We start from the raw sequence: 26714 nt of genomic DNA on the forward strand, positions 1-26714 counted from the left end.
TGAAATCTCTTTGGCTCAGTTTCCTCTGAAATGGACCAATATGATTTATATAGTACCTAAAACTAAACTATGTTTTGTCAACATGGATACTCCTTATTCATTGACAGATAAGAACATAAAGAAGAGCCCTGCTCACTTTGATCAGAAAGACTCAAATGTAATCCAGCATTTGGTTTCCAGCACTGGCCAGCCACAGGCTTCTATGAAGACTATCAGCGGGGCATATGGGCCATAGTTGTCACCTGCTGCTCCCTCAGCAACTGGCTTTCAGAGATAAGCCACAACTCACCATGGAGGCTCCAGGTAGCCGTCATGACTACTAGCCACTGCCAGACCTATCCCTGCCATGAATTTGTCTAACTCCATTTTCTAGCCATTACCGCATTCTGTGGCAGCAAATTCTACCATTTACTAGTTCTTGCATGAACCTTGTTTTCTCCATTCTGAATCTGCTGCTGGTCAGTTTCACTAGTGAAACAAAGTTCTGCTGTGGGGGGAGGAGGTTTCTCATTCCCCCCTCCCACTCCCTCCCTCCCTCCCTGTGTTGTTGGCAGTCATGTAATAAAACAAGTTCCAGTTGAAACAATGTAGCATTCTCGATGCCACCCCATCATGCATAATTTTTTCCCCTGAAGGAAAAAGCCTCAAATGCTTTAGCTTGTCCTTGCAGGGAAGATACTCCATCCTTTCCAGGGCTAGGATATCTTTTTTGAGAGAAGGTGACTGCACTGCCTTTCCTAAAATGATGCAGCAATCCCAGCCACCTTTAAAGAAAAAAAAAAAACTTTTTAAAACAGCTGCTGTTGCCACCTGGGTTTACTATTATGATAAGATGTGGAACCAAGCCCCTGCCCATTTCTGCAGCTGTGATAGAGGATTGGTTTTGTTGCCTCGCTTGCACTCTGAGTGAGCTACCCAACAGCGGCCATCAGAAGGGCCCCAGGCAGCCACAGAAAGGAAGAAAAACTGCAGGGGAGACCAACTCTGTTGCTCTGTATATGGTTTATTTCAACATTTCAAACATCTTTTCAAAAGAAAAAAAGAAAAAAAAATACTTTAAAAGCAAGTACTGATTTTCTCTCTCTATATATCAAGCATTTCTCCCCCCTGTGGTCTCTGCAGGGGTGATCTTTGAAGAGGAGAGAAAGAGTTGGTGGCAGGGTGTGGAATACTTAAGCACAGGCCTGCAATACCATCCCTGTGCACTAGAGGGGCCTGTTCTCCTTTGGAATAAGCTCTCCTCCTCCTGACCTATAAGCCAGCCAGCCCTGCTGGTTCGACTTTTTTCTTTCTCTGTCCAGTTGCTGATCTAAAAGAACCTCAGCACAATGACAGGCAGCTAAATGTTGATAGGCTGAGAGAAATCTTTGTTAGCCTATTCAGATTTGGGGACAACAGACTTGACAAACCCAGCAGTTCAGCTTACAAATTGGCTTACAAATGCCTCTTGCTAGAATAAAGGAGTTCTTTTCATAAACTCTATTTGAGGTGGGGGGTGGTGGTTAAATATATATATTTTTTCTAACTGAACATATTCAGCCCTCCTTCCTTCATCTTTTCTGTCTAAATGACAAAGTGTCTGTTAGCACCTTAAAAACAAACTCGTGTTTTGGCATCAGCTTCCATGGCCTGATGTCTGCTTCATAACATAGCCCACAAGAACTTCTGTTGAAATAAATGGTCAGTCCTGAAAGTGCTACAGGATTCTGTGTTCCTTTTGCAGCAAGAAACTGACATGGCAACCCCTCTGAAAGTTATTTTTGGATATTATTTGGAAACATTATCCTGAAGGCACAGGACACATTGAGTAGGGAACAAATTCAAGTAGTTTGTTCAAAAGTTATAGCTGGATCCCTGGCTTTACAAAAGCAGTATTGGTGCTGCACCGCTTTGCTTTTCCAGGCTTGGACCCTGTGCCTATCAGAAATTCCACGGGAGCAGATTTCAGCATAATTGTGTATCTGTGCTTGTGAACTGTACCTATTCAAAGTCTGCGGGTAACAAACCTCTAAAGTGGTTAGGGCACCAGAAAAAAGGCTGCCCACCCTGACTGGCTGTTTTGCATTTTGACCTGATAGTAGTTAAGGTATGGGGAGGGGAGTGCACACCTATAGACACCAATCACTTAGTTCTAGGTATGCTAACCATTTATAGTAACAAAGTATCAAAGAGAGGACTTTCAGGATCAACATATGTTTTGCACCAATACAGAAGCTACAATATAGCAGCTTCCAAGTTGGGGGGCTGGCTTTGAAGTGTACTTCAAAGTAGTGGCTTTAACGTGTATTCTGGATGCCACCTTCTCTTTTCCCTTTTTTATACTCCAGCCTAACTTGCCATGCTGATCTCTGACTTGACCATTCTGTTGACAAAAACCACTGAGCAGGAGATCATGGGGAAAACTAGTTCTGTCTGAATGCAGGGAAAACACTCCAGTGACTCCCTTAGTCATTTACAGAGATTATTCAAAATGTTTTCTGATTACAAGGAGCTCTGAAGTCATGACTCTAGTTTGAGAGAGGCTTGTTTGCATTTAAATTTAAATGGGGGTGTCTATTGGGGAAATCAAAAGCTGCTCTTAGCTCTGCTTGTGTCCCCCACTTCTGACTGGCAGAGTCCCACCCCTGCATTTCCCAAATTCATATCACCACCTGCAGAGACCGCTGAAAATAACAGAAGTGCTACTCTAGAATAAACCTTGCAGCAGCATAATTTTCAACAGAGAAAATACAGCATCATATATTTGCGGCCAGTGCAAGAGGCAGACACAATTGTGGCCTACCCTGGAAGCGCAGCAGCTCCAAAGCAATGAGTTGTGCAAAAGGGACAGCGGGCACCAACATGTGGGGTCTGGGGACTTGCGACTAACCTTCCTGTCTCCCCATTGCCCCAAGGTGACCCTTGACCCTGAGGGCGCCTTATTAGGATTATTGCTTTAAGAAGAGATGGCTCTTTCCCTAGAGGAAGATGGACATGTTTTCAAAACACAATGAAAAACATAGATGCCAGCTGGAGCCAGGGTGGCAGGAAGGAGAAGTTTGCTCCATCATCATAGCGCCAGTGGTGGCATCTGAGAAGGAAACTAACAGTGGAAGCAACCACAGAGGGAAATGGAGGAGGGGGCAGGAGGTAAAAAGATTTCTCCCTCAACCACCTGCAAATTCCTGCCAAAACTAACAGGAGACATTAGGGGCCTGCTGGTAAGGAAAAGTGGATGCAATACGAGGCAAATATATTTTGGGAATCGCAGGAGGAGGACAAGATAATTGCAAAGAATCCCACACTCTAAGCTATGAGGGGCTCAAATTGTGGCCTCTTTGCCTGAGACAAGGTGGGTCTGGGGGTGGTGATGATGTTTGCCTTTGACTGCCACTAGGAAAGCTCCTTGTCCCAAAATGGAGGGCACAGTCCAGACATAAAAACTGGACCCTCCCACACAAAGGGAAAAAGTGGTGCCAGCAAAGCACCCTACAGATTTTGGCAAATAAACCCCGAAGATCTGTAACAAACAAATTAGGCAAAAGAATCAACACGTGAATTTGCCTAGTTCAGAATTTTGCCTAGAGACTGTTCTTTTTCCCCATGAGAGATAAACACTTAAAAATTGAGGTACGGGAGGGGGAAGATTGTGTTGACATTGGGAGGGGCAGGGAGTGGGAAGAGGGACTGAGAAAGAAAGTGGATATTCAAGTCCAGAAGAGCCCTAGAAAAGATGGGGTGCAGCAAGAGCAGGGCTGACAGCTCCATCCTTTGTCCAACTTCCCACAAGCAGAAACACTGAGAGCATCTCTGCTTCTTCCCCAATTATTTTTCAAGGTCTTTGTATGAGGCTAGCCTCAGATGTTTGTGTGCTTGAGAAAATGTAAAATACCACCCCTTCTGCTCATTTACGTGAGGCAGAGTCTAGTGGGTTGACTCCTGTGTAAGCCCCACTGAATTGAACAGGAGCTGTGCAAGTGTACACTAGGGCTGAGATCCTATGCACACTTTCCTGAGAGCAAGCCTCACTGAACACAATGGGACTTACTTCTGAGTAAACACGTACAGGATTGTGCTGTAGATTGTATTCGATGGCTCCTCTGGTACCTAAAACTATCATAAAACCAGCAAATGAAAAGAAAAAACCAAAAATGTTCAGGAGAAATCAAGAAATATGTGTAATAACTCAACATGGAACTACCTCAATGAAGCGCAAGGCTAAAGATCATGGATGATTGTTATCATACACAGATTGTGTGCTTATCATCTGATGACCCCCCTTCCCTTGTAATAGAGTGCCTGCCCCTTTAAAAAACAGGCATATTGATATGGAAGAGAGGCAAAGCGAACAGTCATTCTGGCTGTAGCAGGAGAAGGTGCCTCTCACCTGCCATTCCCATAGCTCAGTTGCTCATGCCATATATTGGATTTGTAATCAAAGCAGCTGCCATGGGGCTGGGTAATTCCCCACCCCCACCCTGCTTCATCCGCCATGGAAGTATACGGATATTTGGTTCATGCGCAAAGCAACTCCTCTTTGACCACCCCACACTATTAAGAGGCAGCAGCTGGTGGGAGAGCATGTGGGGGGTGGGTAGGTAGGGATGGAACCCCACAGAGGAGTGGAAGGATTTGCAGTCCTTTGGGACAACAACGTGCACAGTCCCGGGCGCCAATGTGTCCCTACGCCCGGGACTCTTTTTTTGTATTGGGTTTATTACCCAGAAGTGCATCAATTTCTTGGACAACTTGAGATGTCAATTGGGTTAGAACCTGTGAAGAGAAAAGGAGAAGGGAGTGAAATTAATTTAAATGATTCATGTCAGTCAGAAGAAAATTAGGAGGTCTTTCTTCTCTTTCACTGGACCACATACATCCCACTATATATTGCATAAGTAAGTACCAGTAGACAAGGGCTTTTTCAGTGTTATCTCTACAGCCTTGGAATTCATTTCTCAAAGAGATTCAAACAATCCCCTCATTTGATGTGTTTTCTAAGAAAACAGTAAATTGTCAACAATTGCAGGGAGATCCTTCCCGGACCCCCCCCCCCCAAGGATAACAAATTCTGTGGATAATGAAATTGTGGGTGGCCTGTGTCAAGCCGCCATTATTACTTGGGGGTCATGTCTGGCCCTCCGGAGGTCACTCGTAGCCTGACAGAAGCCTCTCGGATGCGACTAGAAGGCACATTTGATTTGCACTAGCAAGCCAGAAATGTCTTCCAGTCGCATCTGGTAGGCCTTCTGAGGCACGGGGAGGTTGCATGCGGCCTCCCTGCACCTCAAAACCTCTGGATGCAACCAGACGTTGCCAGCCCAAACCAGAAGTGCTTTCCAGCCACATCCAGGAGGTCCTCGAGCACTCCAGCATCCATGGATATTCAAATCTGTGGATGCCAAGCCCAGGATAAGGAGGGCCCACTGCAGGTATATTTAAACCTTAACATCTATTTCACTTACAGTGTTGATAAGTTTTTTTAATACATTCACTGGAAGAAATCATGTCCATTCTTGACCCAAATTCTCTCCCCCACCTGTATCCTTTTCTCCCTTCAGCCACTGGTTTTCCAAGCTGTCATTCCACCATTCTAAACCCTCTATACCAGGGGTGCTCAATACATCGATCGCGATCCACTGGTTGATCGCGAGGCAAAATGAGTCGATTGCAGGCTTCTCTCCCGTCCACGCATCCCTGGGAGTGAGCCCCGCCCTGGGAGTAATGCTCCCTGGGAATGACGCATCCCTGGGAGTGAGGCTCCCTGGGAGTGAGCTCCTGTCCACGCATCCCTGGGAGTGAGCCCCGTTAACTCTACTGGGGCTGACTTGTGAGTAGACCTGGAGAGGAGCCGCTGGCAGGCTTCTCTCCCGACCACACATCCCTGGGAGTGAGCCCCATTAACTCTACTGGGGCTGACTTACCTTTCCCCTGTTTTTGCATGGAGATCTGCCCCCCCCAACTTCCATCTGTTGGTTCTGTGTGCAAGGGGTTTTGCACTGGTCTTGCTGTGATGTCTATATAGAGATCTTCCCTCCCCCACACCTTTCCCCTGTTTTTGCACTGGTCTGTATAGAGATCTGCTCCCCCCCCCCCTTGTATTGGAATTGAGGAAGATCTGGTGAGGAGGTAGATGTGGTGTCAGCAGTGGCCCCTTTAAGGGTAAGGCCTGGGCATCCAGCAGAGTGTGCTGCACAGCTGCAGCCACTTGAAGGCAATAGGGCCCTCAGGGATATAAGAGCACCTGAGGCAGGAAGGGCTCCACTTATTTATGTGAGTCAGCCTTTTCCTAGATGAAGATCATTAAGTCCAAGTACCATTCCACCATGACTGATGAACATTTGGAAGTGTGCTTGAGGCTGGCTGTCAGCAGCTACTGTCCAGTCTATGCATCCTTGGCTGATTCACTTCAGTGCAAGTCATCAAAGTAAACTCAAGTAATTACAAAAAATGTTTATAGTTAATTATGTTGTGTTGTGCAATATTGGCTCATGTGGTTATGCAAGGTACACCAACATACATTGTACACATAAATGTTAAATGTTATGATGGCGCGAACATTGTAAAAAAACTCTGGTAGATCTCCAGGCCTTGCTGGGTTTCAAAGTAGCTCTCAAGCCAAAAAAGTGTGAGCACCCCTGCTCTATACCCTCATCAGCAGGCAATGTCACATTACATAAATATGCATAACAAGACACCCAAAAGGTTTGTCCACTTTGCGCTACAGCTTGCAGCCCCCTGCCTCACCTGAATGGATCCCAAGTTCTCAATGAGCTGTTCGGCACTGGAGACCCCGAGAAGAACTGAACTGACACCCTCTGAACGGAGACACCAGGCTGGGGTGAGGGAAAAGAGATTGTGTGAGAAACAAAAGTTATTTCTAATCGTCATCTAGTGGAATTCACAACAGAAATTTGTGGCCCTAAACAAAATTAATTTTAATTCAAGGCAGAAAGGAAGAGTTGAATATCTAAGCAGAGAAACTCATCCACCCTTTACTGGAAAACCAATGGCAAAGAAATGGGGTTATATTTATGAAATAAGAGTTGAAAGGGAGTCAAAGACTTTCTAGGCCAAATCCTGCCTTTTGCCCCAAGTCAGTACCATCAATCATGGTGCAACTGTGCCCCAAGCAGAGAAATGGAATATCCAGAAATGGTTGAAGGTATCTCATACAACAGACAAATACCTCCCAAACTGCCACAAATCAGTTGTGGAACTATGCCAGCAGTTACCACCTCATCCCGACCCACCTGCCAAAACATCTCCAGAAGCATTTAAACAGGTAGCCCTTCTTGCACATCCAAAATTCTGCCCTGGCTGTCGGAGTTTGACAGCCCAATCCCATGGAACATCCCCCCCATGCTGACACAGCACCGCCAGCACAGCTTGTGCTGCATCCTGTGGGGAACAGAGCAGTCTGGAGGTCTTCTCGAGGTAAGGGAACATTTGTCCCCTTGCCCAGGAGAAAGCCACAGCAATTGATCTTTTGGACCTAAGCCTGCTAATTCACTGGCGCACATTCAAGTGGATCCATGTTGGTGGATGTTGCCTGGGAAGGGGGATAGGATATTGTACACACCAGGAGAAGGGAAGTATCCCACACTCACCAGATGGAAAAGGAGGGACTGGGACATGCCAGTTATCATGTGGCTGGTCAGATGCTAAAAGTATTGTCCAAACCAGCTCTCTAGCAATAAAACACAGCCAGATCTTTAACATACATTTATTCAAGTCCAGTCAATGGTTTTGGAACTCACATTCAAGCCTAAATAGCAGGGCTCCCTCGAGCACTGCTTCTATGATATTGATTGCTTGCATCCAAGGCGAGATCTGCTATTTATACAACAAAGTCCCAAGATGTGACTGCTTCTGGCCTGCTCTTACTAGACTGCCCCCATGTGCCACATCTACTGCCCCTCACCAATGGCTAGCTGTGCCACTGTGCATCCCAGGCGCTCTGCAATGGGGTGGAGCTCTTTCACTTTTGCCTGCTGTTTCTTTCCATCTTCGCTCTGCAGTTTCTCTTTCAGCCACTGGTATCCCTGGGGTGGGAACAAGAGAAAGCAACATGGTATGGGAGAGACCTTTGGCATTAAGGAGCAGTGAACTACTAATACCTCTTAGGAGTGTATCTGAGAGTCAGTTAAGGACTCAGCAGTTTTTGGGAGGGGGAAATAAAAAGGGGACAGAGACATAGGTGAACAAAATATTTTTGTTGGGATGTAAAAGGGAGAAGCTGGATTTCTTAGGGGATTAACAGCTTAATCTGAAACCCATAACTGATTTCCAGTTTGGAGCATGTGAAGTAGTAGCAGGGAAAAGGGACCTCCAAGCATGTGCAGAAAGCCCTCCAAGTAAAAGCACAACAAACAGCCAACCATCTTCGTGAGACTGCTAGGATAAAGTCTTCTAGGACAGGACTTCTAAGGCTGCAATCCTATACACCCGTGGTTTTCAAACTCTCTGGAAGTTTGGAAACTGCAGTAAGTCCTTGCAGGGGAGGGGAAGGAGGCAGTGACGCAATCCCCAGGACATGCATAGGATTGTGCTGTAAGTTGGGTACCAGCAACTCTTTCTTGACTAAGTATTTGTGTAGTGGTTTCTAAGCTCACACAGGACATGTATCCTCATGATGTCCTTGCAATAACTCTATACAGCGAGTAAGAATCATCATCGATGCGATATTACAGCAAGGGAAGAGCTGAGGTTGGGAGGAAGCAGCCTTCCTAAAGTCCCATGGTGACAATTCATGGCAAGAGTCTGGGCTTCACCCAGATGAAGGCGTGATTCACAGATCACCACTGGGAGTCAGTGAAACGTTTCAAGGGGGCATTTTGGGGGAAAGATGCAAAAATACAGTAACCCCCCCTCCCGGAAGGAGGCTGTACATGTGGGTCTCTGTTCATAGAAGGGATGTGTCTGTTCTACTTCACCATGACACTGGAGATCATTGATGAAAGTGAGGGGAACCCTTACCTTCATCGTGGCACGGCAGTTCTCGGGAACCCGTTCCTCGTATTTTCCGGTAATGAGTCCACAGGCCAGTGGGGACCAGGTTATGGCTCCCACCCCTAATAGGACAAACAAGTCAGAGACTGGCAATAAGAAAAAAACATTGTAATGCGGAGAATACACGACCCTCAAGACATCCTAACTCGCAGTCTGTGCCTCCGTTTCGCCTTTATACACCTGCCACTGCCCAACTTTCTTCCTTTGATCCACCCTGACTGGCCTCCTGATTGGCGAGTGCCAGGGTTGGGACTCCCTCCCCACTTCTCTCTTCCTGCATTTTCAGATGCATTTTGAGATGGGTTCTGAAACACGTCCTATGCCAAAGACGTTTGGTGTGTGATTTTCTTTCTGCTGTTTAAAATGGTTTTGCTGCTGCAGACTTTTTTCAGCATGGCATTTTTAATATTAGTTTTAATATTATTCAAACTCTTATTCTTTGATGCTTGTACGCCATAGATTCTCCTCCTCCCTGGATTGGAAGGGGACAGAGCAGAGGTGCTGAGAAGAGAAGACCCTGAGGCGTCTGATGATTGAGACATACAAAATCATGCAGGGGATGGACAGAGTGGATAGAGAGGCGCTCTTTTCCCTCTCGCATAACACCAGAACCAGGGGACATGCACGAAAGTTGACTGTTAGGACAGTTAGGACAGACAGAAGAAAATATTTCTTTACTCAGTGTGTGGTTGGTCTGTGGAACTCCTTGCCACAGGATGTGGTGATGGCATCTTGCCTGGATGCTTTTAAGAGGGGATTGGACAAATTTCTGGAGGAAAAGTTCATTATGGGTTACAAGTCATAGTAGGTATATGCAAGCTCTTGGTTTTAGAGGCAGGCTGCCTCTGATTGCCAGATGCAGGAGAGGGCACCGGGATGCAGGTTGTGTCTGTTGTCTTGTGTCCTCCCTGGGGCATTTGATAGGCCACTGTGAGATACAGGAAGCTGGACTAGATGGGCCTTGGGCTTGATCCAGCAGGGCTCTTCTTATGTTCTTATGAGAGGAGTGGGCTAGAACCCTGGAGGAGCAGAAGTGGGCTCCTCACCAGATCAGGGGGCAACATATGGCATGCCACCTCAGGCGCAAGGAGGTCTTGGGCCAACCCTGGAGTCAGCGATAAATTGAAGTGAATAAACAAATCAATAGTTCTCAGATGTCTAAACCGAGCTGTATATGGTGTTTTGGTGCCCCCCCCCGCCCCCAAAGGTCACTCCCCCATCTCTTCTGGGACTCCCAGGGCCCCTTCTCCAATCCCTCTTCATACCAATCTTGTGGTACAACTCTGGAAGCTGAGTCTCCACCTTCTCTCGCTGGAACATGTGGTATTCAGCCTGCTCACAGACAGGGGGGATGAGGTTGAACTGCCGGGCCACTGAGTATGCCTCCTAGTTTGGGAGAGGGAGGCAAGAGTCAGGAATCCTATGTCAGGACTCTGCCCTGAGTAAACAGTCCCATCCAACCCAACCCCAATCCTCAATTTACCATGATTTCCATGGCACTCCAGCGAGAGGTGCCCCAGTACATGGCCATTCCCTGGTTGATCACATAAGTCATGGCTCGGACAATCTCTGAGGATGAGAAAGGGAAGGTGGGAAAAGGAGCAGTTTGCAACCCTTCCTCCTCGGAACTTTACCCTTGTTTTATGAAATACAGCTCTCCAAGGCCATCTTTGCTGTTAACTCTAAAATCGTTGCTTGAGTGCATAACAGCTGTGTACTTTCTCAGCACATTTTCACAATAAAACCTGCTAGCTAGGTCCTTCTCTTTTTTTAAAAGAAAATATACCACTGCCTCAGACATATTATTTATCTTTTTATATTGGCAACCTTCAGTCTCGAAAGACTCTGGTATCGCGCTCTGAAAGGTGGTTCTGGCACAGCGTCTAGTGCGGCTGAAAAGGCCAATCCGGGAGTGACAATCCCTTCCACACCGGGAGCAAGTGCAGTCTGTCCCTGGTCTGTCTCCCTGGCTATGGGCCTTCCTTCTTTGCCTCTTAGCCTCAGTCTGTTGGCCAAGTGTCTCTTCAAACTGGGAAAGGCCATGTTGCACAGCCTGCCTCCAAGCGGGCCGCTCAGAGGCCAGGGTTTCCCACCTGTTGAGGTCCACTCCTAAGGCCTTCAGATCCCTCTTGCAGATGTCCTTGTATCGCAGCTGTGGTCTACCTGTAGGGCGCTTTCCTTGCACGAGTTCTCCATAGAGGAGATTCTTTGGGATCCGGCCATCATCCATTCTCACGACATGACCGAGCCAACGCAGGCGTCTCTGTTTCAGCAGTGTATACATGCTAGGGATTCCAGCACGTTCCAGGACTGTGTTGTTAGGAACTTTGTCCTGCCAGGTGATGCCGAGAATGCGTCGGAGGCAGCGCATGTGGAATTTTTAGACAATTTAATTAAAAGGAAATAGATGGAGAATCAGGGTTTTTATGAAAGTCATTTTGCCTTCTTCCTTCATCTCCTCTAAACTGCAACCCAAGTTCAGCTGCAGGTGTACACATCACTAGGTAACACACAAATGCAAGCACAAGAGCTTTTGCAGTTACAATAAACACCACATACACAATAGCTACCAACATTATCACCAGCCCCTGCTCCTGTGCCTTTAACTGCAGCTTGATCTCCAAATATTAGCAGCTGGTAATACTCATCTCCATACTGTGAAAAGCTTCACTGTCCAATTTCTGTATGTGAAGCTACTGTTAAAGGCACAGAACATGCCAGGCAGGTGCATTCTGGTCAGTTGGCAACACTTAACAAACACAAGCACAACCACACACCTTTTAATAAAGCAGGGCACGAAAACATGCAAAAACAACTCAACTATATTTTTTATATAGCCTTCCCAATTGCAGGGTCTACAGTGGGATCTCTATAGGTCTGGGAAAGTAATGAAAGGTTCCCCCCCTTTCGGGGGCTAAGTCAGGACCAAACTAGACGAGGAAAATGCAGTATTGCACCTTCCATCTCTCTCTCTCTCTCTCTCTCTCTTTAAATATCATATGTGGGGGGAAGACAGGACCATGGTGTGGGGGTTGGGCAATGGTTGACTCTCCCATGCTATCCCCACCCCTGACTTCTATTTACGTCTACATATTTTCCCTTCCTAGGGTAAGTAATAGCTTTGGGAAGGGGTGGGATTTTCTTGGGAAAATGGCACAGAAGGGAAGGATTATCCCCCCCTTCCCCTTACAATACAAGTCAGGGCTATCACCCCTCTTAAAACTGTTATTTTAAAAGAATCAAGTTGGAGAAAGAAATGTGCTCAAACATCTCATCTAGTTTGGCCCTCAGTAATATAAGAGGAGGGCTGTACTGGCAGGGTTAGAAGGCTCTGGTGATGCCATTTCAGAAGGGAGGACACTATAGGGTGCAAGGAGGAGCACTGGGTTTGGAGGGCTCAGCATACCTCTTCAACAGGCCAACCTGAACTCTTTCTCTCTTTTTTTGGGGGGGGGGGGGCGGGAACTGCCTCTCCAGTCACCTTGCAACAGACCCCAACCTTCTCCCTCTGATTCTTCCTCACAGCCATACAACATGCTGAACTAGGCACCCTCACTGCATTTTCATTGTTTTTGTAACTTAAATAGTGTGTGTGTGTGTGCGTGGGGGGGGGGGAGTTTATGATCAGGACTGTGACACAAGGGGAAGGGGATTTAGCCTTCTCCTATCAAACCACCACCCTGAATACCATCCCCGGCGGTATTTGTTTGCCTTGGGAAGGAAGCTGAGATTCAGATCAGTGCCCCTCTACTGCACCTCCAGAAAACGCACACCTAGCAGCCCTTGGTTCTCCCAAAGAGAACCCCTCTCTTGCACCTTGTCCTTCCTTTCCTCTCCCGTGCAAACGGTTTACAGCCCTGAGTCCCTTAACCGATTCACCAAATTAAGCAAAAAAGTTTGTCCCAATTAATTGGTTTTTAAAAAAATCACTTTCTGGTGACTCCAGCTTTATGGGCCGCTGTGAGATGCAGGAAGCCGGACTAGATGGGCCTATGGCCTGATCCAGTGGGGCTGTTCTTATGTTCTTAGTAGCCTTATTGGCTAGTGAGGCCCTCATCTCAAGGTTGGTCCCAGAAAGTGGTGCTTGGGACCATGGCCCTTGGCTTATGGCTGCGGTTTTCAAACTCTCCGGGAGTTTGAAACCCGCAGTAAGTCTTGGCAGGGGTGAGGGGGAGGCAGCAGGGGCAAGGCGAAGGCAGCGACGCGATCCCCAGGATCACGTCACTCAGGGGGCTGCAGGGACTGGGTTGCACTCACCAGTCCATGCAGCAGCCGTCCCTGTGTGCGGGGAGCCCTGCGCAAGTGCCTGCAGGGCGCCCCAGGGCAGGAAAAGGGAGAGTGAAAGAGCAACTGCAGAGTTTGTGGGTGCTCCTAGGACCAAGACCACCCTCGGTGCGCAGGTGGTGATGGTTGGCAGAAGTGCCTTCTGCCAACTTCAACTGATTCATCAGCTGAGGCCCTACCTGGAGCAGTAGGACTTTGCCACAGCTGGCCACGCAATAACTGCATCCAGATCGGGCTATTGTAGCGTGGTTTACGTGGGGCTGGTGGGAAGCTTCAAACTGGCACAAAATGCCACTGCCAGATTACTGGGAGGGGAGACAAGCCAGTGACATCTGTTTTGCATCAACGCCACTGTCCAGTTCGTTTCCGGGCTCAGTTCACAATGCTGGTCTTGGCCTCAACAGCTTGATCCCAGGCACCCCAATGGGGCTTTGAATCCTGGCCCAATCTGCCTGGCCCTTGCAATTGTCTACTGAGGCCCTGAACCAGCTACCAACAGAGGTCTGCCTGGTGGGAACCAGAGACTGGGCTTTCCTGGTGGTTACCTCACCGGTGCTAAGCTCTCCCTCAGGGGATCCAAACAGCCCCTTGCTCATGGTGGTCCAGACAAGGTGAAATGCCTTTTTTATAAGCCTTCGGGAGGCTGCAAGGAGCAGTGGTGCCATTAGGCCAGGAGTCGGCAACCTACAGCTCGTGGGCCAGATCTGGCCCGCAAACTCATCCAGCCCACTGTCTGCAGCCTGTTGCCAGCCAACTAGTACTTTTACTCAGGAAGTGCCAGCGGTGGCAGCAGCACAGGGACTTCGTGAGCCTGGACAGGCGGTTCTGCCGCTCTCTGTCTCATGCACAGCAAATGGGGTGGGAGGCTTTGCCTCCTAAGTCGAGCTCTGTGCAGCCACTTCCAGGACCTCAGCACTTGGAAGTTCGCTGCATTTAGAATTAGGGCTTTGTATTGGCGACCTTCAGTCTCGAAAGACTATGGTATCGCGCTCTGAAAGGTGGTTCTGGCACAGCGTCTAGTGTGGCTGAAAAGGCCAATTCGGGAGTGACAATCCCTTCCACACTGGGAGCAAGTGTAGTGTGTCCCTGGTCTGTCCCCATGGCTATGGGCCTTCCTTCTTTGCCTCTTTGCCTCAGACTGTCGGCCAAGTGTCTCTTCAAACTGGGAAAGGCCATGCTGCACAGCCTGCCTCCAAGCGGGCCGCTCAGAGGCCAGGGTTTCCCACCTGTTGAGATCCACTCCTAAGGCCTTCAGATCCCTCTTGCAGATGTCCTTGTATTGCAGCTGTGGTCTACCTGTAGGGCGCTTTCCTTGCACGAGTTCTCCATAGAGGAGATCCTCTGGGATCTGCCCATCATCCATTCTCACGACATGACCGAGCCAACGCAGGCGTCTCTGTTTCAGCAGTGCATACATGCTAGGGATTCCAGCACGTTCCAGGACTGTGTTAGGGCTAACAGATGTATATTAACTTGTCTTTATTACCCACCACTTTGAGTTTTTAGGAAGGGTGTATTAAAATATTACAAATAAAAGCAACAAGGCTACAGGTGGGAAGCCCCCCCCTTGGAAAAGGCCTCCCCCTTCTCTGGCTCAGGGGAAGGAATGCCTGCTGCGTGCAACACAGGCAGGCAGCCTTGGAAAACAAGGAATGTAGGATTCTTGCTTCAGAGCCATTGTTTCAGTCAAATGCAATCAGTCCTATAATTGGTTAACAGCACAAGGCTAAACATGTGTCCTCAAAAGTAAGTCCCATGGTAGTCAATGCAGCTTCCAAATGAATGTGCACAGGACTGTAGCCAAAAGTTATTTAACTGAATGAAAATCCTAATGTATGTATGACTGCATGTGTGAGTGAACGTATCTCTCATGTGAGTATGGGAGTGCCTACACGAGGGGGTGCACGTATTCTCCCTAAGTCTTGCCTGCCTGTTCAGGGCTCAAGAGGTATGGGGCTCAGGTCTCTCAGGCATGGGATCTGCAGGTGGAGGAAGCAAAGAGGAGAGAGGTTGAGAGGAGGGAAGTCTGCAGTACCTTCCAGCAAGAGCAATCGGAAGTTCGGGTCACATTCTGCGGGTGGGGGGAAAGGAGAGAACTGATGAGTCAAGGTCAAACTTTGGGAGAAAGCCCAGTACAAGAGAACTGGACTTAAGGTCTGGGGTGGTCTGTTACAGGCTCTCAGTCAAGCCTTGGGCAAGTCACACACTCAGCCTCAATATTACTCCTGAAAACAGGGCATTGGAGGTGGCCATCCTCAAAGGGTTGTTGTGAAGGCCAACGCTAGAATCAAACTGCTGTGTCTAAATAAGAGTGGCACATGCATCAGAGAGAGCAAAAGTGACAGGTATTTTGAGGCCTTCCTGCCACAATGTGTGTGTCCTGGGGTAGCAGCCCCTGAATTCTGAGAGGGGTTTTGAAAGACCTTTCTATCTTGTATGCAGGTGGCCAAAGGTCACCGGTTGCTTGCTAAAAGGGGCAGGGCTTGCTTTCCCCCAGACAGAGGTTGCAGAGGCAACTGTGCCTTGCCCTTAACCCCCTGCAGCACCGGGAAGGGGGGGTTAACTGACCTTCCATAGGGCTATTGGCATCCATCCGGTTTGCAAAGACAATGTCCACGTACTCCAGCTGAAGTCTCTGCAATGAACCCTTCAGCCCTACAAAGGTCAGGGGAAGGAAAGCATCAGCCCAAGACCCCAGCCTCATTAGACACAGCCCTGGAACTGCTTAGAGACAGCCCACTGCACTGCAGAAGTCCCCAACCATTTCCTCTCCAATCTTCAAGTTTGCCCACTTTCCTCTTTATAAGTCTCCCCATTATACGGTTTAAGGCTGCACATTTTCTGTGGAACCAGACCTAAAAGTTCCTTATTGGTGTCCTTTACTGCTATAGCGCCTCCCACATATCTCCTTGGTCCACCAAACTCTTAAAGGGACATCACTTTACATTATGGTATTATCAATTTTGATGTTGTTGTTGTCATTAGTTCAAATAATTGGGAGAGTCACCCCCCCAAACCCCCCCCCCCACTTCACTTCTCTTCCTCAGCATCCAGTGCTGCTGGAGGCTTCCTGTAATGGCTGTGGAAGGGGTGCTCAGCCATTGGAGGAGGAGGTTGTAGTGGCAGTGGACACTGTGGAGGGCTCCTCTCTCTCCCTTGGCATCCAGCAGCACTCCTCTAATGGCCAGCAGAAGGAATGCTGCAAGATGAGGGTGTCCCTGTGCCCATTAGCAGAACGGGTGGTGCTGGACCCCAGGGAAAGAGGCAAGCCCCCTAATCCCTCCCTGCTTCACTTACTGTTTCCTATAACAGCCACAGAGGGAGCTCCTGGCTTCCATTATCCCCTCCACTGGCCATAGGAAGCTGAGCTCAGCTCACCCCATCCTCCTCTGCATGCTATAGTGGGAAGAGGGAGCCAAACTAGACTCCATGGAGGCAACAAGCTGAAGGAGGTAGCAAATGGGCACGGGGTCCCCCAATAACTCTTCACCGCCTCCATTTTGCTGCCTGGCACAACTCTGTCAATTCAGAGATAGGCCAGGATGCTTCTTGCAGGGGCAACCTGTGCATGCTCAGGATGGCATGCCACTCTACATACAGTCCCTTTACCTACCTTATTCCGTGATATCTAGTGGAAGAAAATTTCCCTCTTTTAAGTCAAGTGAAAGGCATGGGTGTGTAGATGGTTCCACTGACCCGTTTGCCATATTTCTTATGGAGGAAAATTTCTCTTTATAAATTGCTGAACCCCTACCCTTGCTGCTGGCGTATTCCCCAATCCTCAATACCGCCCTCCTTATGCCACCCCGCTGATAATCACCCAATCTGCCCACACCTCAGGATGCCAATCTAGCCCTGCCTGGGCTATGCAACCATCCTTCATGCAACCTGCCTATCTCCCCAAATCTCCAGTTCCTGCCACATTCCATCTTACCCTCAATTATGTGTTTCCGAGACAATCCTCTTTCTGTTTCAGCCCTTTGAAGAGAAAAGAAATGGGGTGGAGGGAGTTGAAGGCTTGGCCCACCCCACCCCATGGAGCCCCTTCCCTGCTTTCGTGACTAGGAATTGTGGTTTTTCACCATTCACCTTCTCCACTGATGCCAGCTGGATCTGGGGCAGTCAGTGCACCCAAGAAGAAGACTGAGCCATCGGAGGCCCCTTCTGCCAAACAAGCCCACAGCCACAGCCAGCCCTCATCTGGAGAGAGTTGGAGGCCTCTGCCCTTAGAGGCCACTAGCCACTGACAGACGTCTCCTCTTCGTTTGCCTAAATCTCTGCACCTCTTGTACCAGCGGGTTCTAGAGACCAATTCTGCCTTGTGTTATGAACTGCCTGTACAGAATCTACTGCCGGTTCAGGGAAACTCGTGACATACAAGGTCCAGGCTGCAGCCCACCACATACCATAATGAAAGACAAGAGTGTCCCTATTCACACACAAAGGACATGTCCCTTGCCACCACCTTATTGTGGCAAGGTCCACACAGCTTGGATTAAATGCAAATGCTGGAACTTGGGCATCTCCTCAACCCTCTTCCTAAAATGCACTCCAAACATAAGCAATCAATGCTCCCATCCTGGAACAAGGCAACATCAGACACCCCTATCCCCCTGCCCTGCACTCAGCAGTCTCCCCTCCTTACCTCCCTGCCCGTTCAGGATCCCCCAAGTACTTACTGGCCTCCCCAGTAGATCTTTGTGGTGACAACGTAGCTCGAGCGCCTGAGGGAGCAAAGGAGAGGAGTGTGAGACGGAGTGTGAGGAGTGTGAGACGTCCCTTGGTGGGACGGGGCAGGAGAAGAGGGAGAGGAAGGTCACCCAACAGTGAGAGGAAGGGGAGAGGGCTAAGGGTGTTTACCTCCATCCTTTGCTCCTCAGAATATTTCCCAAAGTTTTTTCTGCTCTGGAGAATGAAAACAAGTCAAAAGAATAAGAAACAGGACAGACTCACCAGTGAGGAATCCCAGTGTCAATCAAACATCACTGTGCCCAAGAGCAAGAAAAAGGCAGGACTCTTAGGGGGCCGCCTTGGCTGAAGCAGCCACTTTAAGGCAGCGGCAGACCCACAAGAGATGTCCCACCTCCCACCTCTGTCGCCAGCAATATGGATGCTGTGGAGCAGCTGGGAGCAGCAGCAGGGCGAGCTGGGTCTCCTCACTTGCCTCACTCCTCACTGCACAAGTGAGGCAGGGTCACTCCACCTTCTCCTTGCCTGCCAAGCAAGAAGGGGTGGAGGGAGAGCACCCCCTTGAGAGCTGCAAAGAACTATTAGGGGCACAGAAAGGGTGGCAGCAGTCGTTTTGGGTGGGGCCCTTGGGTTTGCTACCCATTCCTCAGAAGCAAGTCAAAGGTTTGGCGGATGGACATACTTGCCAGAGGCATAGACCTCAGCCGTGTCAAAGAGGTTGATCCCATTGTCATAAGCAATCGTGAGCACATTCTCTGCCATCTAGAGGAACAGGGAGAGAGAGAGAGATGCATCAGCCAGTGGAGATGGTGGCAAAACCACTTCCAGTGGGGTTGCCAGCTTCTGCACTGGCCCCGCTCCTGTGCCTTTCATAGTCACTGGACATGCAGCAATGAAGCAAGAGAAGCCTTCCTTGACATGGAAATGAATGATAAGCAGCTGAATTGCTGCCTGTTGGGCTGCTCTTAGAGGCGCAGGAGAGAGAACCAGCTGGCTAATCCCTACCTCCCATTTCATCTTGCCTTTCCACTTGTTACACCAGGGATAGTTCTTACTTCCTGTCCCTGGCACATTTTGGTGCTCATTGTGTCTCCACGTTTGCTTTTGGAGACGGGCACCATGTTAACATTTTATTGGTGAGGGTTGCCAGCCGTATCATCCGTCAGGGCTTGGCTACCTCCCCAGAGAGTCCCCAGTAGCGGAACGGGTGGATCCTCCCTCTAGTGCGCATGTAAGCAAATGCAGGCACAAGAAGCGTGAGGCACCAGGCAGTGGGCAGCTGCCAATGGCGCTGGCCCACTTGGGAGACGGAGAAAATGAGAAAGCCCCCCCCCCAGGACTCACATGCCAGCTCAGGTACTAGAGAGGCTCAGGATGCTGATGCAGGTCTTTGATGACACTTTGTAGGGTGGCAACATTTTTCTGGTTTCCCAAACCACCACCTTCTGGGTGTTCGAATGAGCAGAGAGTGGATCATTGCAGGGATCAGTAAACAAGACCCAAAGGCTCCTCATCCTTGCTGGGTGAAGCTGGCAAGCAAGCCCTGGACTGAAAGCTGGGCTGTTCCACTCAGGGGAAAGGAACATTTCTCAGTGCCTGCTCAAGCCCCCGCTTTGCAGCCAGAAGGTCCCAGGCGCAGATCCTGGCAGCACCTCTAGGCAGGGCAGAGAACAATTCCTGCCTGGAACCCTGCAGAGCTAGATAGCCCAGGGTCTGACTCAGCAGAGGGCAGCTGCTGCTCACCCCTGCCCAACACTGGAACTCAATCACAGCATCACCCCGTGGTGAGGCTGCAATGGGCTTTCCTTGCGTTGACATATCATGTGAGGCGTGGCCTCTGCCCACTGATTTCTCTTCCATCCACCTGCATTTGCTGCCTTCCACTGAACCAGGCTCCAGCCTGCCTCGTTTAGCATTGTCTATGCTGCAGGTGTGGAAGAGCCTTTCCCAGACCTGCTCAGAGATGCTGCCAGGGATCGAGCAAGACCTTCTGCATACCAAGCAGTGCACGTGTTCCTCCTTTTAGCTGGGGCTCTTTCCACATAAGGAACACCTCAAAAATACATCTCAGTGTCACATATGACAGCAACCATAGGTCTGCCTATGCCCCCTGCAGTTTTAAAGGGGTTTCACTGACTGTGCCACTCTCTCAAGCCACCTGGGAATTGTCACTCTTCGGGTAGGGGCCCTGCAGACTTCCAACAGGCATCCAGCATCTGGGGTTGGGCAAGGTGGTGGCAGAGAACGTGCATTGTGTTTTTGCGCCACACTTCCTCACAACAACCCTGAGAGGTAGACTGGGTGCAGAGAAAATGGCCCATGGCTGAACTCAGGTTTCCCCCTTCCGAGTCAGATGTGCCAACCAACAAAGCGGCAGTCTTAGTGGTTTAAACTCTGTGACATATAGACAAGCCCTGTGTGGGGACAGAAGTGGATGGGCAAGCAGGTGGACGATGGCCAATACTTACCTCATCTGAAATCTGGGACCCAAAAGTCACCCATGTACCTGCAGGGAGAAACAAAACCATGAGATGGAGCCATAGCTTGCAACCAGACTGCGCCTCGTACAGTCCCCGAATTCCAGTGCGAGGGTCCCTCATGCAGAGGGACAGAGCAGAGTCTGAAGGACTGCAGACGGCATCAGACAGGTGCATGCCCTTATGGGCTGGCAGTAAAAAGCACCTCTGAGCATGCTCAAACTATCCCCCTTTGCACAGTACAGCCAAAAGGCCACACACACTTGCACTGCCAGCCCCCCTCTCTGTATTCTCTGGGGAACTTACCAAGGCCAAGGCAGGAGACACGGAGCCCTGATTTGCCCAGGTTCCTGTGGGGAGAAAGCAAGCTTCAAGCTCTGGCAGACTGGAGTCCCTCAGCATCCAACAACACCTCCATCTACAGTTTCACGTAACCAATGCAGGGTTTAGCCTCAGGGAGGGATTGATGCAGGCTCTGCCCCAAAGGCCTTACAGTCCACATCAAACAGATGATGCCACAAGGGCAGCGTATCCAACATTTCACAGGAGGAACATTTTTTTCCATTTTATATCACACTTATGTTTAATTTCATTCTTCCTCTGGCAAGCTAAGGACACATCTGCCTTCTCCTCCACACCCCATTTCATCCTCTCACAAATCTTGTGAGAAAGAGACAGAGTAGTCTCAAGGTAACCCAGCAAGCTTCAGGGCTGAAGAGGGGATTTGAATCCAGAGCTTTGTGGCCTGAGCTTAGAGTAATACCCTACCTAGGAGATATATGCCATCCAAACAGTGCTGCGCTTCTTCAAGGACTTGAGGCAGGCAGAGGCGTAGCTAGAGGGGGTGCAAAGCACTAAGTTTTGCAGGGAGCCTCACTGCAGCGTGCAAGAGGCTCCTCACCCTTGGAGACGTTCCAGGCAGGGAGGGGGAACGGAGGCATACACCTCGGTTTTGCTCCTCCTGCTTAGAATGGCTCTGAAGGGGAAGGTCCCCTTGCACACCACACTGAAGCTCCCTGCAAACTGAGTGCTTTGCACCCCCTCCAGCTATGCCACTCGAAGCAGTCCTTGCCAGAGGATGCTTGAATCACTACCTACCTTATTCCCTACAATCCAAAATGCATCTCTTTGATTCACAGTCCCTGCCACTGATTGGTGTGCTCTGGACAAATGCGAGTGCTGGGAAGAGAGAACCATCAACCTTTTAGCCACTATAACATGGACACACATCTGCATCCGTTGCTCTGGAATAACTAATGTAAAAGACGTAGGGAGAAACAATGCCTTTTGGCTGGTTCCGTATGCCTGCATGAGCTTCATGTGAAGCATGAGCTTCAGACTGAGTCGAGAGGACGCAGGAACCCCAGCCCCGTGTCCTCTCGTGGACGCTGTTCTCAAGCTTCAGGAGTGCCTTGGAGGTGCCTGACTTTCTCCTCCTGCCTCACTTTCCCCCCTCGTGTTCATTAGCACCGCGCTGCTGTCCGCCAAGTGCGCCTCTCGCAGCTTCATTAGCGAGCGCAGCCGCTGCTGTGAGCGATAACTGGTGATAAAAATAGACAAGAGATGGGAGGCTTTGCTTGGGGCTTTGAAATGGGGTCACTGCTGCTGACGGCTGGGAGCTTCTGCGACTGAGGTCAGGGGGAGTGAGGAGGGGGGACAGAGCTTCCGAGAGAAAGGGGAGCGGAGAGAAGGAGGTCAGGATTTGGATATTTCTGCAGCTGCCACTGAGATGTGGCTGCTTCTGGGGTGGAGCACAGGTGACTGTACAAAGGCTCCTCACCTGCTGTGCTCGAATTGGTCACAGGCTTGTTAGAGGCCCTGTTCTAATACAGTATAACCCCCCTTCCCCTCAGGCTTGAGCACAAAACCTCCAAGTGCAAGCAGGTCCTGGAACATGGTATAGAGCCCAACACTTCCTTGTATGCCCAAAACTGACCTCTTCAGAAGGAAGGTGCTTAGTCCTAGAAGATGTAAATCTGCATATATAAGTATACATAACCCTGTGTGAGTGTGTGTGTGTGTGTGTTGCCAACTTTTTTACGTGGCTCTGCTCCTGTGCAATCAGCACACAGAAAATAAGCCAATGAAGCTTTCTGCATCACTGTCTCCCCGTGCCTGGAAAAGCTACCTTTCTTGGATTGCTATTAAAGGTGCAGAGCAATTCAAGATGTTGACTTGTGTGCATGTGTGTGTGTGTGTTCCTGAGAGAGCAAAAGAGGTGGTGGCTGACTGTGCCCACCCCATTCTCCTCTCTTTTTCTCATGCCAGAGAAAAGCGTCACAGTCCCCTACACACCAGCTGCTCCACTGATACAGATCATGACCTGGCCTCATAATTAAACCATAAGGGATATGTGGATAACCAGCCGTGGTGGGAGAGGGGCCAGAAACACAATCCCCCATCCCCCCAGATTCTAATCTTGCTCCAGTGGACCAGAACAACTTCCTCCACTCAGTATGTCCCCTCAAACTGAGTCTAGAGAAGAGTGATCCCCCTCCCCTAATCAGTGCTGCATCAAAAGACTACAAAGGGAGACAGCCCTCCCCAAAGGGCTCTGGTCACAGAAGGCCCCAATTCAGGACTTGGTAGCACCTCTGGGCAGTCCTGGGAGAAGAAGCCCCCCGAGAGCTGCTGCCCATCAATATGGCCAGAACTGTGCTAGAGGAGCCCACTGTGGTCTTACTCAGGAGAAGGGAAGTTTCATAGGATCACCACAGAATGATTCACTGCAGTGGCATAGTTAGAGGGGGTGTAAAGCACTAACTTTTCCAGGCAGCCTCACTGCAGAGTGCAAGCAGCTCCTCTCCCCCTTCAGAGCCATTCCTGGCAGTGGGAGCAAAATGGAGGATTACGCCTCTGTTTTGCTCCCACCACCCAGAATGGCTCCGAGGCGGAGACTCCCTGCAAAACTCAGTGCTTTGCACCTCCTCTGGCTATGCCACTGATTCACTGAGCCCTCTGGTTAGTGCACACGGTCTGAACAGGGAGCAGGCAGGAGGCTGCAGGAGCACCAAGAGAGGAGGCCAGTTTAGTCCCTCTGGGAAAGCCTCCTATGCAAGCCCTACTGAGGTGAACATAAGAACAGCCCCACTGGATCAGGCCATAGGCCCATCTAGTTCAGCTTCCTGTATCTCACAGCGGCCCACCAAATGCCCCAGGGAGCACACCAGATAACAAGAGACATGCATCCTGGTGCCCTCCCTTGCATCTGGCATTCTGACATAGCCCATTTCTAAAATGAGGAGGTTGCACATGCACATCATGGCTTGTAATCCGTAATGGATTTTTCCTCCAAAAACTTGTCCAATCCCCTTTTAAAGACGTCCAGGCCAGACGCCGTCACCACATCCCGTGGCAAGGAGTTCCACAGACCAACCACACACTGACTAAAGAAATATTTTCTTTTGTCAGTCCTAAGTCTCCCAACACTCAATTTTAGTGGATGTCCCCTGGTTCTGGTGTTATGTGAGAGTGTAAAGAGCATCTCTCTGTCCACCCCCTGCATAATTTTGTATGTCTCAATCATGTCCCCCCTCAGGCGTCTCTTTTCTAGGCTGAAGAGGCCCAAATGCCATAGCCTTTCCTCATAAGGAAGCAGGCTTATGTGAAGGTTGCTCCTGTTCAGTGTGACTTGGACAGGAGACCTTCCTGGCAGGATAGTGCCCTCCTGCATGTCAGTGAATAGGAGCAGAAGGTGCTGGGCAGAGGTTACATTGCTGATGCGCACGTGCCTTGGTTTTGGGTGCAGAGCTGCAGCTGCAGCACATATCAAGCAGCAGGTCCAGCCATACTTCAAAGAGGGAGGAGGTAAAAAAAACCCAAGACTTTTGGACTGGGAGGGAAGCCTCTTCCCACGCTTTCCCCATTATAATCACAGTCAGTCCCCAGGCTGAACAGAACTCACTGGCAGAGGTATTCCAAAGGGAAATGTTTCTGGGGTGCAATCCCCTCCACTCCGTCTGATTTCATCAACACCTAAAATGGAGGTGCCAGAATAGGTGCCAGAAATGGCACACTCTGCCTGGGACACCCCCTTCCAGCACACATGAAGCAGGAGGGCATGACTGTTGTGCAGCAGCTCAACAGAGAGAAGGCGCCTTGAGGAAACTGTGGCCTCTGAGGAAGCTCACCAGAGCTGTGGGTGAAACCTCAGGTTTCAGGTTTGGGTTTTGAGCTTCTCGTTCCAGTCTTTTTGGTTCTAGTTTTTATTTGATGCTTAGTTTTCAGTTTTAATCCTAAATTATTTTTGCTTCAAGTGTAGTTTTGGTTTTCAGTTTTTTAGAGCTTTCAGCCTGGTTTTAGTTCTTAGTTCTTGCTTTTTAGGTTGAGTTTTAGTTCTTATTTTTAGTTTTCAGTTTTTAAGTGTGGTGATAGTTAGCCCCCCCCTTTTAGGATTGGTTTAGGACAGACAAAAGGAAATATTTCTTTACTCAGTGTGTGGTCGGTCTGTGGAACTCCTTGCCGCAGGATGTGGTGCTGGCATCTAGCCTAGACGCCTTTAAAAGGGGATTGGACAAGTTTCTGGAGGAAAAATCCATTACGGGGTACAAACCATGATGTGTATGCGCAACCTCCTGATTTTAGAAATGGGCTATGTCAGAATGCCAGATGCAAGGGAGGGCACCAGGATGAGGTCTCTTGTTATCTGGTGTGCTCCCTGGGGCATTTGGTGGGCAGCTGTGAGATACAGGAAGCTGGACTAGATGGGCCTCTGGCCTGATCCAGCGGGGCTGTTCTTATGTTCTTATGTTCAAAGAAGCACTCTGTGCTTGCTCAGGAGCACTGCTGAGTACAGGTTCCAAGCCCAGCCCCTGCCACTGGCAGCAATGAAACCACTCTCAGCTGCAAGCTCAGAAGCTCTGTCTACAATGTGGGGAGTGGTGGAAACAGCTGGCTGGGAACTCTTGGGGTCTTATCACTCTTAGGATGTCCGACTCTCTCTGCGTTTACTGGTGTTTGTGTCTTACGTTTTAATATATTGCAGACTGCCTCAGGCAACCTCTTTAGACAGAAAGGAGGATATAAATATTGAACAAGAATAATAAATAATGAATCATATTTTCATCTACATCTTTTAAGATCAATGAGATCAGAAGACACTTTGTGCCCTGAAACAGAAGCGTTGCCCCACCAATCCTGGCCACAGGCTCTCCGCCCGCTTGCCCTTCACCTGTACCACTGAGCTGCCCAGAGCCTGCCTCCCCCACTGTCCCAGGCTGCCCCCCCACTCCTCCTCGCACACAGCCCCCTTGGAGAGTCCAGTATGATCCCCTGTTGAGTGCACCATCTCTGCTTTTAATCTGTTGTGCTCCGAGAGCAGCCTGGCCAGGGCCCAGGGGAACCTGAGCCTAGAGAGAGACGCAGAGCGGCAATTATGGCATCTGCCAGGCAGGTTGGAGGCCAGCCAGCTCCAGCAACACTCTTACTGGAGTGCGCTGGGGAGCAGGACTCTGGAGTCCTGCTGGCTCCCATCCCAGCCACCACCAGCAGGCCCCACACCTGCCCCAGAGCTCTCGGGGGTCCTGGCTTCTTGCTTACGCATCACCCTCCGCTGGCTGCCATCCTCCCGCTGCCTTCAGCCTAAGGCAGCAATTTTCAGCCTTTTCCATCTCATGGCACACTGACAAGTCTCTCAAATGGTCAAGGCACGCCACCCGTTTTTGGACCACTGACCAGGCCAGGAGGGGCTCGCATCTACTAGCCAATGACCTCTCCCCCCGAAACTCCCGCGGCACACCAGTGTGCCACGGCACAGCGGCTGAAAATGGCTGCGACCGTGGGCTGCTCCCCAGACGATCCACCAGGCGCAGCTGCCCTTCCCGTGGCAGAGCCTTCGGTCCCGGGGCGCTGCAGCCGGAAGCCCGAAGCGAGCCCCGGTGCCAGGGCCAGGCTGGAGGCGCCCACGACCCGGGCCCCAGGAGGTGCAGGCGCCCCCAGCCTCCCCCCCGGATGGCGCCCCCCGCGCGCCCCACCTGTAGTTCATGCCGGTGGCGCGGCCGGTGGACTCGCGCAGCAGGAAGGCGATGTGCGGCAGGGCCTGTCCGGGCGCCCGCGGCCCCGCCACCAGCCGGGCGCCCTTGCCGGGGGGCGCGTAGCCGCCGTTGCCCTGGCCCCCGCGCGCCCCCCCGCCGCCGCCGCCGCCGCAGAGCCGGTCATCGCTGCTGCGGCTCCGCAGGTTCTGCTCGGTGCAGGCGATGGACACCTGCATGGCCGCGCCGCGTGCCGGAGACGGGAGACGGGATGCAGCGGGCGGCGCTGCTCTGACGCCGCCCAGCG

The 26714-nt window shown here is 50.2% G+C and overlaps 1 protein-coding gene across 2 annotated transcripts; it reads right to left on the minus strand.

Annotated features, from left to right (window-relative positions):
- Positions 1–983: 983 nt before the first annotated feature.
- On the minus strand, positions 984–26683 carry KCNAB3 (potassium voltage-gated channel subfamily A regulatory beta subunit 3). 2 transcript variants are annotated; one of them, XM_066627679.1, is made up of 15 exons: positions 26411–26683; positions 20745–20788; positions 20430–20467; positions 18644–18723; positions 18133–18177; positions 17952–17996; positions 17207–17250; positions 15841–15927; positions 15308–15343; positions 10472–10557; positions 10254–10374; positions 8956–9050; positions 7901–8021; positions 6724–6812; positions 984–4752 (listed from the first exon to the last, which is right to left on the minus strand). In XM_066627679.1, exons 1-15 carry the CDS (start codon positions 26644–26646, stop codon positions 4663–4665), a joined length of 1257 nt encoding a protein of 418 aa, XP_066483776.1. In that variant the 5' UTR covers positions 26647–26683; the 3' UTR covers positions 984–4662. The 2 variants fall into 2 exon arrangements, with proteins under 2 accessions (XP_066483776.1, XP_066483777.1); XM_066627680.1 differs by lacking the exon at positions 15308–15343.
- Positions 26684–26714: the final 31 nt, after the last annotated feature.

Source organism: Tiliqua scincoides, chromosome 5 (assembly GCF_035046505.1).
Source record: "Tiliqua scincoides isolate rTilSci1 chromosome 5, rTilSci1.hap2, whole genome shotgun sequence".
Classification (NCBI taxonomy): domain Eukaryota; kingdom Metazoa; phylum Chordata; class Lepidosauria; order Squamata; family Scincidae; genus Tiliqua; species Tiliqua scincoides.

Bases quoted from the DNA above. Each gene is read 5' to 3' on its own strand.
- KCNAB3 (XM_066627679.1), bottom strand. From the start codon at position 26,646: ATGCAGGTGTCCATCGCCTGCACCGAGCAGAACCTGCGGAGCCGCAGC. The intron at 15,928-17,206 runs GTAAGATGGAAT...TGACCTTTGTAG, and splicing joins TCGGAAACACATAATTGAGG to GGCTGAAGGGTTCATTGCAG. The intron at 15,344-15,840 runs GTCAGTTAACCC...CCCCACCCGCAG, and splicing joins TGCCAATAGCCCTATGGAAG to AATGTGACCCGAACTTCCGA.